This window comes from Egretta garzetta, unplaced genomic scaffold, assembly GCF_000687185.1.
Source record: "Egretta garzetta isolate BGI_Z169 unplaced genomic scaffold, ASM68718v1 scaffold41, whole genome shotgun sequence".
NCBI classification, from domain to species: domain Eukaryota; kingdom Metazoa; phylum Chordata; class Aves; order Pelecaniformes; family Ardeidae; genus Egretta; species Egretta garzetta.
Window position 1 is genome coordinate 3953065 of NW_009258755.1, and position 13404 is coordinate 3966468.

At 40.5% G+C, this 13404-nt stretch overlaps 1 protein-coding gene across 2 annotated transcripts in view; it reads left to right on the forward strand.

Moving 5' to 3' along the window:
- NTRK2 (neurotrophic receptor tyrosine kinase 2) overlaps positions 1–13404 on the forward strand; it is a 179757-nt gene that overhangs the window by 19379 nt on the left and 146974 nt on the right. Inside the window, exons 5-7 of one of the 2 annotated variants that reach the window (XM_035888906.1) lie at positions 4603–4635; positions 9538–9638; positions 10918–11017. In XM_035888906.1, coding sequence (XP_035744799.1) covers positions 4603–4635; positions 9538–9638; positions 10918–11017 — 234 coding nt within the window. The remainder of the gene's footprint in view (positions 1–4602; positions 4636–9537; positions 9639–10917; positions 11018–13404) is intronic. The other variant, XM_035888907.1, reaches the window with a different exon arrangement.

Sequence of the window (13404 nt, forward strand, 5' to 3'; positions counted from 1 at the left end):
CTGATCCTGAAAAGCACTGAGTGCCAGCCCAGCCACTCTCTAAGTTTTCCACACTGCATATGAATGCAACTAGGCAGTATCCAAGGACGTGGGGGATGCCTATGTGGCATTTAGTGCCTTGTTGCAAAGTCAATAGTGCAGCCTAGTGAGTTGATGGTAATATGTTGTTTAGGGCACCAGAGGGAGCTGAAGAGAAAACAAGTAACCCAGAGGCAGGATGGACAAGGTCTTAGGTCCTCACAGGCATTTCGATGTCCAATTCCCATTGGTTTCCGTGGAGGTTGGGCACCTCCATGCTCAGGATGGTTGCTGCTAAATATATGCATATTCAGTTGCTCTAAAGACTCCGCCTCAGCCCTCCTAAATGTGTGAGCAGGCTCAAGGTGGACTAACTCATTGAACTGCGGGGACTACTGTAAGTGATTGATGTTCACCGTGGTTTGATCTTTCCCCACATCTTCAAAACCACATGTGAGGTGTCTGTAAGAGTAAGAAGGCATACATGTAAGCATATTGCTGTATGTGGAAAAAACTCTGAGTGGATCTTGCACAGCTGGAGTGGAAATAAAAGCATGTTTTTTCCCAAATAATTGCACAGTCATATCTGAAAATATGAACATGTGTTGTACCTTTGGCTTTTTAGCCTCAGGATATAAATAGCTGCCTTCTTTTTTCAAACAGCAGTGTGCAGCGCTAATGTTATCTGGCAGAAAAAAAAGGGAATATTTACATTCTCTTTCCTACGTTGCAGGCTACAGACAGTAAAAATATGGTCTGTATTTAATGTTTTTCCCTATCAGCTCAGTCTGCTGTGGGGAGAGAGATGGCAGGTCTTCTGCTTTCCCACCCTTAGAAGGAGATGGTGAGGAGGTGACACAACCAGGCTTTATTTACTCTTGCTGTCCTTAGGCCTCCTCTCCCCTCTTTTTTTTTCTCTGGAGTTCTTCCTTAAATAGACTCATTACAGAAGCATGCCATGGTTTCAGCTACTGGCATCCTCTAATACTGCATTATAACAGTTCAGTAAAAGAGTTCACCTCATAGATGTTCTGTGTACAATGGAAGTTCTCTTACACCCTGATTATTTAACATGAATCTGGCTTCACTTTCTTAACAGAGTAACAGTTCCTCTAATACATTTAGGTGTCACTTTTACTATTCTGTTTTTCCTTTACGCTTGTCCCCTGTACATTGACAATTTCCCAGCTGTGGCCTTTTAAATCAGTAATTAGAATGGTAGGTATCCTCCAAGTTAGAAAGACAGCATTATTTATTTTTCCATCCTCTTTTTACTCATAAGGAATATAAGTCTCCCAAGATAATCTGTGCTGTGTTCCTTAAGCATTTCCCAAGCTCTGTGGTGCGTTAAGCTTCACAAAAAAGAATATAGAGGAAACTGGTTTATGTATTGACAGGATGTAACTGCATTAGAAATCAGTTCATGAATAGTGGATGGCATCAAACCGGCCTTAAAAATTAACAACAGGGAAAATTGCTTATGTACTTAGCCTCCTCAATATTGTTTTTATTAGTGGGGCTTTTTCCTATAAGTGTCATGGCATTCAGCTTTGGAAAACGTCACAAGATTGTTGTCTCCTCCACTAAAGCTGGCGTAAAAGCAAATGTTAAAAAACTAGAATCCTCTGTGCATTGTATTACAATTTTTGTTTTAAACTATTACTATTTAAAGCACTGTCAGGCTTTTTCAAACCCTTAAAAGGCTTTTTCAGTGCTATCGTTACTGTGTAGTTTCTTCTTTTGGCCCACAGATTCTACAATGAAGCATAAAGATTAAGGCCCACGCCCTGGTATTATGTTCATTTCCATGCCTTCATGACTGAATTAAATACCAGTCCTGATGTTTCATGGGGTGGGGTATACTCACTGAGCTTTAAACTGATTCTCTGGTTATTGCATCACTTACAGGCAAATGATCTGAAGGTAAAAACAAAGAAAATTTAGAAAAAAAAACGCCTCACCTATAATCCATATGTCTACCTAGATTAAATACAACTAAGTCTGAAGCACGTTCTATCATCAACAGTGTAATACTCCACTTTAAGAGTTGCATAAAACATAAAGAAGACACGATTTGTGCTAAGATGCTCTCAACTTCCAGCATGCTCCTTGCAGAACATTTTTCACTGGTCTGAGGGTGCAGGCATAAAGGAGAGGAAAGCATGTACCACAGTGGGAGTTGGATTGACTTAATGATAACACAGTTAATGTTGTAAATTAAGACTTTGCTTTAAATACGAAGGCCTGGAAGAATAAATTTCATACTCTATTAGCTAGATTTTTAACTAGCTTTAATCTGCTAAAGTTCTTGGATTCCTGTGAAGCTCTTCTTGCTGAGGATGACTTGATTATTTGAGACTACACTGCAGCAAACCAAGCAAGAGATGTTCATGTTTTATTCTGGAGGATGTTCTCTAGTTGATCCAAAACAGCTCATGAATGTGGGAGAGATTTTTACTGGTAATAAGTGTTTTTAACTAAGCTTATTCATCTACCAGCTCTCTACTCTAAAGCTCAGCTGAAGGAATCCAAGTAACATAGTATGTTGTAAAAGATTATGTTAAATATACCTTAGAAGTAGCATCTTGCTTGTACAGCATAACAACATGGGGCTGTTTTGCAGAAGTATGTTTTTGGATTGAGTCTTTTGCTGCTGCTTTATTTTGAAAATGTCAACTTTATAAAGAAAGAAGCAAGCAAACCAAGTGTAGTTGATGTAGTTTATAAAGATGAGTGAATAGGATAAGTCTCTTAATAGTTTATTTACACAACAACCTGTTCTAACGGGGACCAAAACAACAATGCTATTCTGTCTTTTCCTTAAAAATAATTGTGTGTAAACATGCTAAATTACTGTGGTGAAGTTTAATATTAAAATAGCTTCAACTGATGTTTTGATGATTGAGTAGATATGTTTTTATGTAGGGAATACTAAATAGAAATTTGGGGTTTTTCTAGCATCTTGATTTTTGCAACTTTTTTTGATGTGAATTATTTAGTTATATAAAAGCTATTTGAATGGCATTGGTGACTTCCTAGTTTATATCCCTAGCAGAAATTAGGGGTTAAACTAATCTGATTACTTTATCCCAATTCCAGTAAACAGTAACAAAAATGCTGCCATTTAACTCAGGAATACAGGCCTGGGAATTTTTTTTCTTGTTTTTTTTTTCCCCCCTTCATATTACAGAACGTAAATTAGAAATACTGTCTTTCAGCAGTTTTATACTGGAAGAACTGAATACATGAACTTTTATGGACAGAAAACCCCTGTCAGAAGTTGCTCGAGGACAGACAGTACAAGCATTTTTCACTTGTTATTTATTTCTGCAGATTGACATGACGGTTCTTACAGAGTCTGTTAACCTATATCTCTGGATACTAGAGTATCTTCAAATGCATTTAAAAATAAACCTAATTGTCTGCTGCCATTCTGCAAATAGATTGCAACTCTTTAGATTTTTCAGCATAGATTCTCACACTGTTGACATAAGCAGAAACAATGGTGTTCTGGTCATACTTCACAGTGGCTTTATGCCACAGTAATGCCACTGCTATGGATTTACTGTACAGTACTATAAACAGAATTATGCCTTTTGAAGCTTGATTCATCTTCAGAGATTTTAACTTCCTGTTAATTTTATTTCCAAACCAACAAAAAGAAAGAGTAAAAATATGGAAGAGGTGATTAGGAACCTGCTACATAAGCTATGCTATAAATATGTTATAGACCAGAAGGAATGGGTGTGTTGAAATATAACACGTGTCTTTCAAAGCGTGAATAGTCTAATAGTACGCTAATTTCAGTGGGCGTTCTGTGCATTATACTCATATATGTGCTCAGCCTTACATATGTGCAGTAATTAGAAAAAGCTGCAAACTGGAACAAAGAAAATGTAGAAAAAGTGTAGACTAGACGGGTATCCATTTGCTTGTGTAAAGGCTGGCTTCCGAGACATCTGACTTTTGGTAAGAGTTCTGTCTGTGTATCAGCCATGCAGCTGGCTTCTTGGAAGCATCCTTTTACAGACTGAATGAAATGGGGCTGCTTAGGTCATTGCTACCTCTAGCCCATAACTTGCCAGCTCACAGCTAAATCGGTTTGCTCTCATGGTGATTTAATAGCAAAATTTTTTGACCAGGTGAAAATCAGTGATTGCTAATGCTCACTGAAGTCTGCTTCCACTCAAGGTCAGGGAGAATTTTACCACTGATTTTTCAAAAGGAATAGTAATTGTTTCACTTATTCCAGGTATACATTAAGAATAGAAAGCAGAATCTTGCTGGTTGGGAAATACACCTGCCTTTGCCAGAGCTAGTGGCCTGTGCATTAGCTGTTTCACATGAAGCAAAATATTAAGCTTTGGGATAGCTCTAAAATGGTTGTAAATGTAATCTGATAAACAGATACTGCAATATATTGATGTTGCTTTGCATTTGTGTAGGTACTGATCATTGCTATTGCAAATAACATGTCAACTCTTAAAAAAAATCCTAAAGAAACCGTTACTCTTCAGCATTTCCAATCTACTTACAAAGGCTTTTTTTTTTTTTTTTTTTCTCTTCTCTCTTCTCCATGTACAGGTAGTGGCCCAATTGAAGATCCAGACATTTATGGTATATATTTGATTTCCTTTTTTCTTTTCTTTCAATGATAGAAATGAAGGAACTGAAACCATTAAAAGATTGAATGTCAGGCTCAGTTAAATTGAAATGGCATTTATTATAACACAATTCTAAAAGGTACTTTGTTTTTTTGGTTCTTCTCCTGCCTTATAGTATTTAAGATAAATGAGGGCAATATGACATATTACTTACTCTGCTGCTTTTGATTCACGTTAGAAGAAGCATAAATCCACTGCTACAAATGGTTGCAGTTGATCCTGTAGGATGACAGCTGTTTGATGTAGCTCACAAGCATGAGATTTTGTGAACCTTTTGGAGCCATTTCTTGGAGGAAAGAGAGTTCGTGATTTCTCCTTATATAACTTAATTTATTTTTTCAGGAATGATTCCACACTTGTTTTGCCTCCAAAAATGTACCCCTAAATCCCACTTAAAAATGAGGTTGGCACAAGTAAGTTTTCCTGTAGGCAATTTATTGTGCTCTGTCCGCTCATGGGTACCTTCCCTTAATCTCTCTTGCATAAGCAGACCATCAACTTAGTGATATCTGAGTGTGCGCCAGAAGATTTGATGACACAGTGTTCACATTAGTTTTTTAGTTAGGCGAAATGTTTTGGTCTGTGCCTAGTGAAAGCCAGTGTGCACTAGAATAGAAGCTGCAGAATGAAGAGCAACTGGCTAGTTTTACATAATACTTCTGGCATACTTCTGGTGAGTAGGAAAATCCATCCTAACCAATGTACCCAAAACCCCTTTACCTTCCAGCAGAAGCTGGATCCTGTTTGGAGTACTTTTTTATTTGGATGAAATGGCCTATCACTCAAGTTTCCTTAAGCTGATTTAAATGTTATTGCTTTGATTCCATTCCATGTCATTAAACTTTAGCAAATGTGCAATTGAAGCATCGATTTGGCTTTAAGCATTTAGAAATACTAAAGGATAGCTTCCCCTCTTTATCTTTCCAAATTCCTTTTTGGGAGGGGGGGGGTTGGGGGGGGTGGGAAGGTGCTGATGGTTTGCGCAATTTCTTACGTGTGTTCTGTTACATAAGCTGTATGCATGAAGATTTTGATTCTAGGCTGTTTATCAGGGTCCTGATGCCTGTGTATGGCTTTAACCATGTGAGTGCTGTGCTTCGATTGTCTTGGGTAGGTTTCTGCTGAGATGTGCACTTCAAGTTGTGCTGGTGCATCACAGCCTGCACGACCTAGTCCTGAATGATGAAAGCAGCCTTCCTTTTTATTCCTGGCTTTTCTTTCTGCTGTTTGAAACTGCTGTCTTTGATCTTTGTTTCAGTGACTCAGTGCTTGCTTTGAGAAAGACTTCGCAGTCCAAAGTGTTTCCCTAATTAGGCCAAATTCACAAGTCCAGTTAGTGAGGTGAATAAATGAGGCCGTCTGGAAAGTTGAGGAACCGATACACTTCTTTGGAAAACCACTGCCTGCATGGCTGACAGTGGGACCCCTGGGATGAGCTTCCCCCAGAAACCAAGCAGTTTTCCTGACTTTTTTTTCAGGCCACTCTATCTTTATGCTAACCTGTTTACCCAAAACTTAAGACTATGTTGGAAGGAAGATTTAAAGCACACACTCCCTGCCCCCTCAGGCTTCCCTTTAAAATGCATTTTTCAGAGCCCTGTGCTAATCATGTTGCAAATATAACAGGTAAAAATGGTGGCAGAGTATTTGATCCTGCTGGGCACTGGGACTAGCTCTCTGTCAGTCAGTTGGCTACAGTTAAAGTTAATGGGAGCTGCAAGGTACTTCCCAGCAAGTGTTGGGGTGCTGCAGGTCTGGGGGCTCCCCGTGGCTGTCTATCAGGGCAGGGCCTGGCAGGCAGGGCCATCCCATCAGCAGGGCTCATGGCCAGGCAGGGCTGGGAGGTGAGGAGATGGAGATGGAGGCAACAGAGGGCAGGGGACCCTGGCCTCGAGCACCCCTGTGCATGGAGTAAAGCCCTTCATAGCTGGGTTGGTCTCTCCCTTGGGAATTGACCTTCTGTGTCTCGCACTCCATGTGAGGTCATTTCCAAACTTTTTCCATTAAGTGTTTTGAGCATACCATGGGAAACAGGAGAACTGATGAGGTTGCAGCAGGCTGCGTGACATCGTGCTTGGTGGGGGGAGTCCTGGCTGCACGGGGCGCTCTGCCTGCTGCAAGCACAGAGCGGTCGCTCGTGCGTCCGGCTCACCTGGCAGAAAAGGCAGAGGGGAGAGACTGTCCTGATCCCCTCTGGGAAGAAACTGAGAGAAACAAAGTGACTCACCCCAGGGCTGAGCAGGAAATAAAATGCAAAGCCAGTTTCTTTGGTTCCAAGTTCACATCTTTGTGCCACGCTGCTGCTTCTAATGTGGTTGTAAGCATGAGGGGAGGCAACACGGCCCATATCACCTGACTCCCCAGAGGACTGTGCAGAGTGCCCCCCCGGTGCTGGTGCGACAGTGCTCCTGTCTGTACCCCAGCTGCTGCGCGCCTTGTTTGGGAAATGGCTGTAAAACACTGCCTGGCCTCGGCTGCCTTCAGCCGCAGTTGGCATAGTTGCAGGTGGCTGCATGAGGTACATGGCAGCAGAGGACCTGGCCCTGAAGTGATGCGAGTCCCACATGGTGTGTATCAAGAGGCATGACCCTGTGTGAATCAGAGTGCGCCATGTCTATGTTAGGATTTTATAGGGAAGTGAACAGGAATTTGTTTAACTCAGAATCTCCCAGTTTTGGCTGGATAGCTGTTGCACGTGTTTTCCTTGCCTGGCTCACCCATTTCAAGAGGCTTTGAAGATCTGGCACTAGTTCAAACGCAAGCGCTTCACAGTTACACAGGGTGGAATGGCAACGCAACACTGGCGTACTGACATGGCCTACTTTAGTTCTTGTCCATTTTAATATAAAAGAGCGTTCAGAGGATTTACAGACCAGACCTGAAACTGCACAGTTCTCTTCGGTCCTTCAGGGTGTGATTTCCAGTAGCTTAGTGAAGATGCAAGCATAAACAGAACTGCAAATAACATTGGCTTTTGCTCACCATTATTTACGGGCAAAATTAAGAGCAAAAAAATTTCCCTCTTGCAAGTTCATATTACAGAGCCAGAGCTTTTTGAAGATTTTCCCAGCTAATTATAAAGGAAGTGCAATCTGGTAGGCTGAGATACTTGTTACAAAGCGGGCTCTGCCTGCAAATGGATGAAGCAGCAGTCTCCTCCTTTGCTGCGGCCAAGCATGCAGTTGCACTGGCAGATGGTCTGGTCTGCCCAGACCCTTGTCCAAGTGTCCAGGCTGCTTGCACAGGCGAGCCATTCAGGCAGGGCTTGTGCTGCCCCGAGTAAGGAGTGCTGTTCGTTTGCCTTTTGCTGCTGTTCTCACTGTGCTGAGTAGGAAGCTATAGGCATAGAGATGGCAGTGCTGCGTTGGAGAATTCAAATGGTAAAAAAACAGGAAATTAAATTTTGTTTCTCGTGAAGCTCTGTATCCTTAATATGTATTTTGGCTTGGAAGAGCGCTATCCTTCGGTATGGATGGTGTGGAGCCAAAATGGACTACGTGAGCTGATTAGACAACCTGACTGTACTGACTGTAGCACTGATACCAGAGGTAGCTGCATAGCTTCATATACCAAAAAATCTGCAGCCTGCTGAGTGCTTTGCAGAAAGCAAATGTGTTTGTGCATGCATGAAGATCAAAAGCCCAGTGCAGCTTGTTGCTAGCATTGCCAGCTGAGCTCTCCAAAATGGCCTTGGGAGCTAAAGAAGATAAACTCTGCAGAGGCACAGGCCCTCCCTGCCCTTGCTCAGCAGCAGCTCAGGAGTCAGAAGAGTTCCTGCGTCTGTAGTTAGTGAGAGCTATGCCTCTGCGCTCTGCATTTTCAAATTCACAGTTAAAATTTCATCTGTAGGCTTATGGCACTGATTTTAATTGAAACATGTAAAGAAATACGCAGTTAATTGCAAATTTAAATTACAATGCTGGAGGTGCATTTTGTAACAGATGCAGTTATTGCCCTTGTTTGTTTCTTTCATCTGTACACACTGTGGCCATGAAATTGAAATGTTATGTGTATTTCCAGATGTAATCATAAAATATATGCGTTTTTTATTTTAATGCATGTTTCTTTAAGTTCACATGTGTATTATTAATTCTTTTTATCTCATTTGAATAGTTTTGGCAGGAAACATGGACTGTAAATATCTGTGTTTCATTTTAAAATAATTATAAATAATTAAGCCATGTTCATTCTTTTTGATGGTTCTCGATTCACCCCCGCAGACTGTCAGTGGAATTGTTTTGATAAATTTCTTCATAGCCTCTCAAGCGCCTAATTTTTTAAAGGTTTACCTGTATGACTGTTTGTAATGCTAGACTGTAGCCTCGGAGCATACAACGGTATTTTTTATTATTTTTTTAAACAAAGGAAAACAGCTATTTCACATTTAATAGCAATAAACTAGTTAGGAACCCATCTGCCAAGTTCTTCGCAGCTAAATGGAAGTCCCCAAGCTAATTTCTGAGATTGTCCTATCTTTGGCTGAATACAAGGCTGGAGAAGTTCAGTGTAGAGGGCAGTCTTTCATTTTTAATGGGAAGTCAGAAGTGCATAAAAATAGCTTTATGGATGGAGTGCTTATTTAACTCTAGTTTTTCCAGTAGAGATACACATTATGGTGTAGACCACTTCTCTTTTTAAGTTGTATTAGTCACAACACATTTGTTTGATTATCTGCCACAGGGATCCCCCCCCAAAATGTTCCAGCTACATTAGCAATTATGTATTGTTTCCAAAGAGCTTAGAGTCCTGAGAGTTGTTAGCAGCCTTACTGTCTTACAGAGCAGAAATAATAAAGACAACCCTTTCCCCTCTAAGGTTACGGAATTATAAAAGCAACCTTTTTTCCTTTCCTAAGAGTATGAAACCACGCCTAATGATCTTGGAGGCACCACAAATAACAGTAATCAAATCACTTCTACAGATGTTTCCAACAAAGAGAATGAAGATAGCATCACTGTAAGTATATACATTGTTTCCTGAACTGTAATCTTGGCGGGCTTTCTGGCTATACAACTCCCAAAAATGTGGAGATTGTAATGGGACCCTGAGCTACCAGAACTCTGGAGCTATTACTGTGTTGTGATCAAAACTCAGAAAAAAAACAGGAAAAAAAAGAAAATCAATGCTCCCCACTCTTGCCCTCTCCCCATTTTTTGAAAGAGTGAATCACTTTTCAGTCCAAGTAAAATCGCTAGTTATTTTGTTTCAGCTTTTCCAAACAACTAACTGTAATTTTTCAGCCTAAGACTTTGCTTCTAATTTTAGCCAAGGAGAGCAACTCTTTATTTACAAAACAAAGACATCCAAGGTAATTTGAAGATTGTTGTTTGAATTCCAGTCCTGGAGTCAGCTCCTGCTTACAGAGAGGATGTACTGCAATGAACTTTTAAATTCTAATTGTATGTTTTAAAAACATGATTTCATGTAGGTTTTTGATCAAATAATTTGTAGTGGATTTTAGTCTAAGTAGCTGAATTGGTGGGCCTCCTCCTTTGCTGCCTTGCCTCTCATGCTTTCCGGAACCAAACTGTTGCAGATGGGAAGTGGGTGGCTAGCCTGGTTGATACGGCAGCCTCCCTGCATCAGTGACTCCGTAAAGGAGCAGGCGGTGGAGAGCATTGTGCAGTTCATGAACCAGAGAGCAGACTGTGAGCTGGGACACTGTGCTGAAAAAGTGGGAGGATCCCAGACAGCCTTATTTCCTCTGATGACAGAATCACTGAACATCTGAGGTTGGAAAGGACCTCTGGGAATCCTCTTGTCCAATCCCACCTGTTTAAAGCAGGGCCAGCGTGGTTGCTCAAGGTTGTGTCCACTGTGGTTTTGATTTCTCCAGGGATGGAGACTCCACAGCTGCTCCAGGCAATCTGTACCAGCGTTCAACCACCCTCACAGTAAAAATGTTTTTCCTACGTTCTTTTCTTACGTGTTTTCTTATAACATGCCACTCTGCTGAAAAGGAAAGGGGTGATGTGCGCTCCCTCCCACCTGCCTTGAATGTGTAGGCTGTTGAAAAAGTTGTTCTCAGTGGTGTCTGAATCTCTGTTCTCTGCAGGATGGAATAAACCTCAACAAGTGGCTGTTTTCTGTACTCTTTGATCTGAGTGCAAATGTTTTCCCAGCTGAAATGAATCTCTTTACCTAACTGGGTTAATCTGAATGTATGCTGAATGTCTTTGATGGTAGTTCATGAGAACAAAACAAGCAGATCTGTTTGTGTCCTCTTTTTTTTTAGGTGTATGTTGTGGTGGGAATTGCAGCACTGGTGTGCACTGGCTTAGTGATAATGCTCATTATTCTGAAGTTTGGAAGGCACTCTAAGTTTGGGATGAAAGGTAAGCAGGGCTGCTTTTTATACCTCCCATAATTGTTGTGGGTTGTATGAGCTGATACTGTAGGCTTCTGCACTGAGAGTCAAAATAACTAGATTAACTGCCATCACATTTAGTGTTTTGCTTATTCATCAGGTAAGTAAGGGCAGAGCTAGATGTAGACAGAGTGTAGAATTTTGGATCAAACTCTTCTTTTCTTATGACAAATCCCATTTCTCTCCCTTCTGCTGCAAAGCCCCCTGGGACTCTTCCTGGAGTAAAATACTACTTGAGTCGGTATAGGTAGGAAGAAGATAAGAAATGAAATTTATTCTGATAAGAGTTTAATTACAACAATTTGGTGAGAATCTATGCTGTGTGTAAGAGGTAGTTCAGACCATACTACAAATGTCACGTTAAGGTGTTAGATTCAGGGGGAAATAATGGCAGGAGCAGAAGGTGCATTTGCACTGGATCCTGTTGTGCTGATGCTTTCTGACAGATGCATTTTCATGAGCTTCTCTTTGTATCTTGCGAAGTAGTAGCTGGAGAGAATGGCAAGTGCTCATGTCCCTGTGGAAGGGGGAAATCACAGCCCGTCCATTTATTCATTTATTTATTTTACAGCCAGGTGGAGGTATGTGTAAAACAGAAGTACCTGCAACAACCACATTACCATACTATTTTCCTGATATCATCAGTCTGTGTCTGACGATGTGGGTGAAATTGTATTAAAAGAAAAAAAAACCAACACTTGCTCTCTTGTTGGGAGGACTAGAAGGTGCTTTGCTGTGTGCTAAAAGAGACAAGCTTTTGTTCTTAAAATGTGTAGTTGAGGGTCTGTGGAGAGAGTGGTAAGTAATCTTTTGGCAGGCTCCTTTTACCCACATGTCCTTCCTCTCAGCTGTGCTTATGACATAGTACCCATGGAAGTATATTTTGGTAACACTTACTTGCTCTTGATAAGTGCTCTTTTCAGAGATATCTACTGCATATTTTGTGTTTATATATTCTGTTTAGAGGCGAGTTCCTGGAACAAATGAGATTTAAACAGAGCAGAAATGTAGTCAATGCAGATTAGCTTGCTGGGATGGTAACCTTTTCTCTTGCCTCCTTCTGATATAGTCTCTGCTCTTTGGGGTAGCATTAGAAGAGGGCAGTCATTGTGAAAAATCCTGCATGGAGCCAAGCAGGATATTGCTTCAGAGTTTTGACGGAAGACTGGTAAAAACTTCGTGCAACTGAACAACAGTTCAGGGTAAATTTTATTTGTGTCTGAAGCTTTCAGAATTGCATTTAGAGAGCTGAAGTAGGTGGAAGCTAAATGAGAGCAGCGATGAGAAATGTCTGATATTAGCTCTTTAAAGCTTAATGCTTGCTAGATTTTTTCAAAATTGGCATTTTATTTCAACACGACATTATTGGAGGAACTGGGAAGTATGAGGGAGAATGCACAAAGTTGTATTTTGTGTGGTAACATGTTAAGTTACTTTCCAGAAAGTTCCCTAGGTGGTGGTTGCTTTTTAGTATCTTCAGGTACAACTTTTCTCACAAAAATCATGCTCTTGCATGATCACTAAGTTTGACCTCAGTAGTTTTTTGTTGCAGAATTGTTGATGTAGATCATATTTTAGTAATGATACACTTTTGGGGAAATGACTATATGATATTATAAAAAGGCAGCAACCTCATAGATGGTGTTTATTTTATTCTTTAAATTTGACCATTGATGGTTAGGAAGATCAGTAAATGAGTTCACAGTTCAGGTACACTCCTTCAAAAACTAATCACAGGCATGGTGTGTGTGGTAACAGTGAAATGCCACTGTAAGCTACAAATAACTCTGAATGTTTCGTTAGAAAGGAGTGTCCTTCTGTTGTCCCTGAAGTGAACCTCAAACTCCTCCAAAATTAGCGTTCACACCTGAGCTTCATAGTCTGGATCTATCCATAGTCCAAAGTCCCAGAAACACCTGAAATTAGAACACCATATTGATGTGTAATACCCAGACTAATAATAAAATATTACCTGCTCTGAAAAGCCTGCAGCTTAAGTATATATTGAGAATTTGCAAATGAAGGTAAGCAACCTGGGATATTTGGGCATGAGGAAAATAAGGTAAAGGTGAAGAGAAATTTTTTGCAGTCAGTATTGATCAGTACAATACTTTTAAAATGTGTATCTTGGAAATTCTGAACAAAAGGATCAAGCCAGCTACTTGTGAACTCCTTGAGTTGTTCACCATTGAATTCAGTGACAGCAAAATTAGTGCCAGTTTAGCATACAGATATGGTGTTTATAATCGGTGGTTTAATAAACAGTAGGGAAGTGGGACTGAATAAAATATCCAGATTGCCATTAAAAATATTTATAAAACAAGATTAAAAAAGTTTTTATTTTCAAATCTTCCC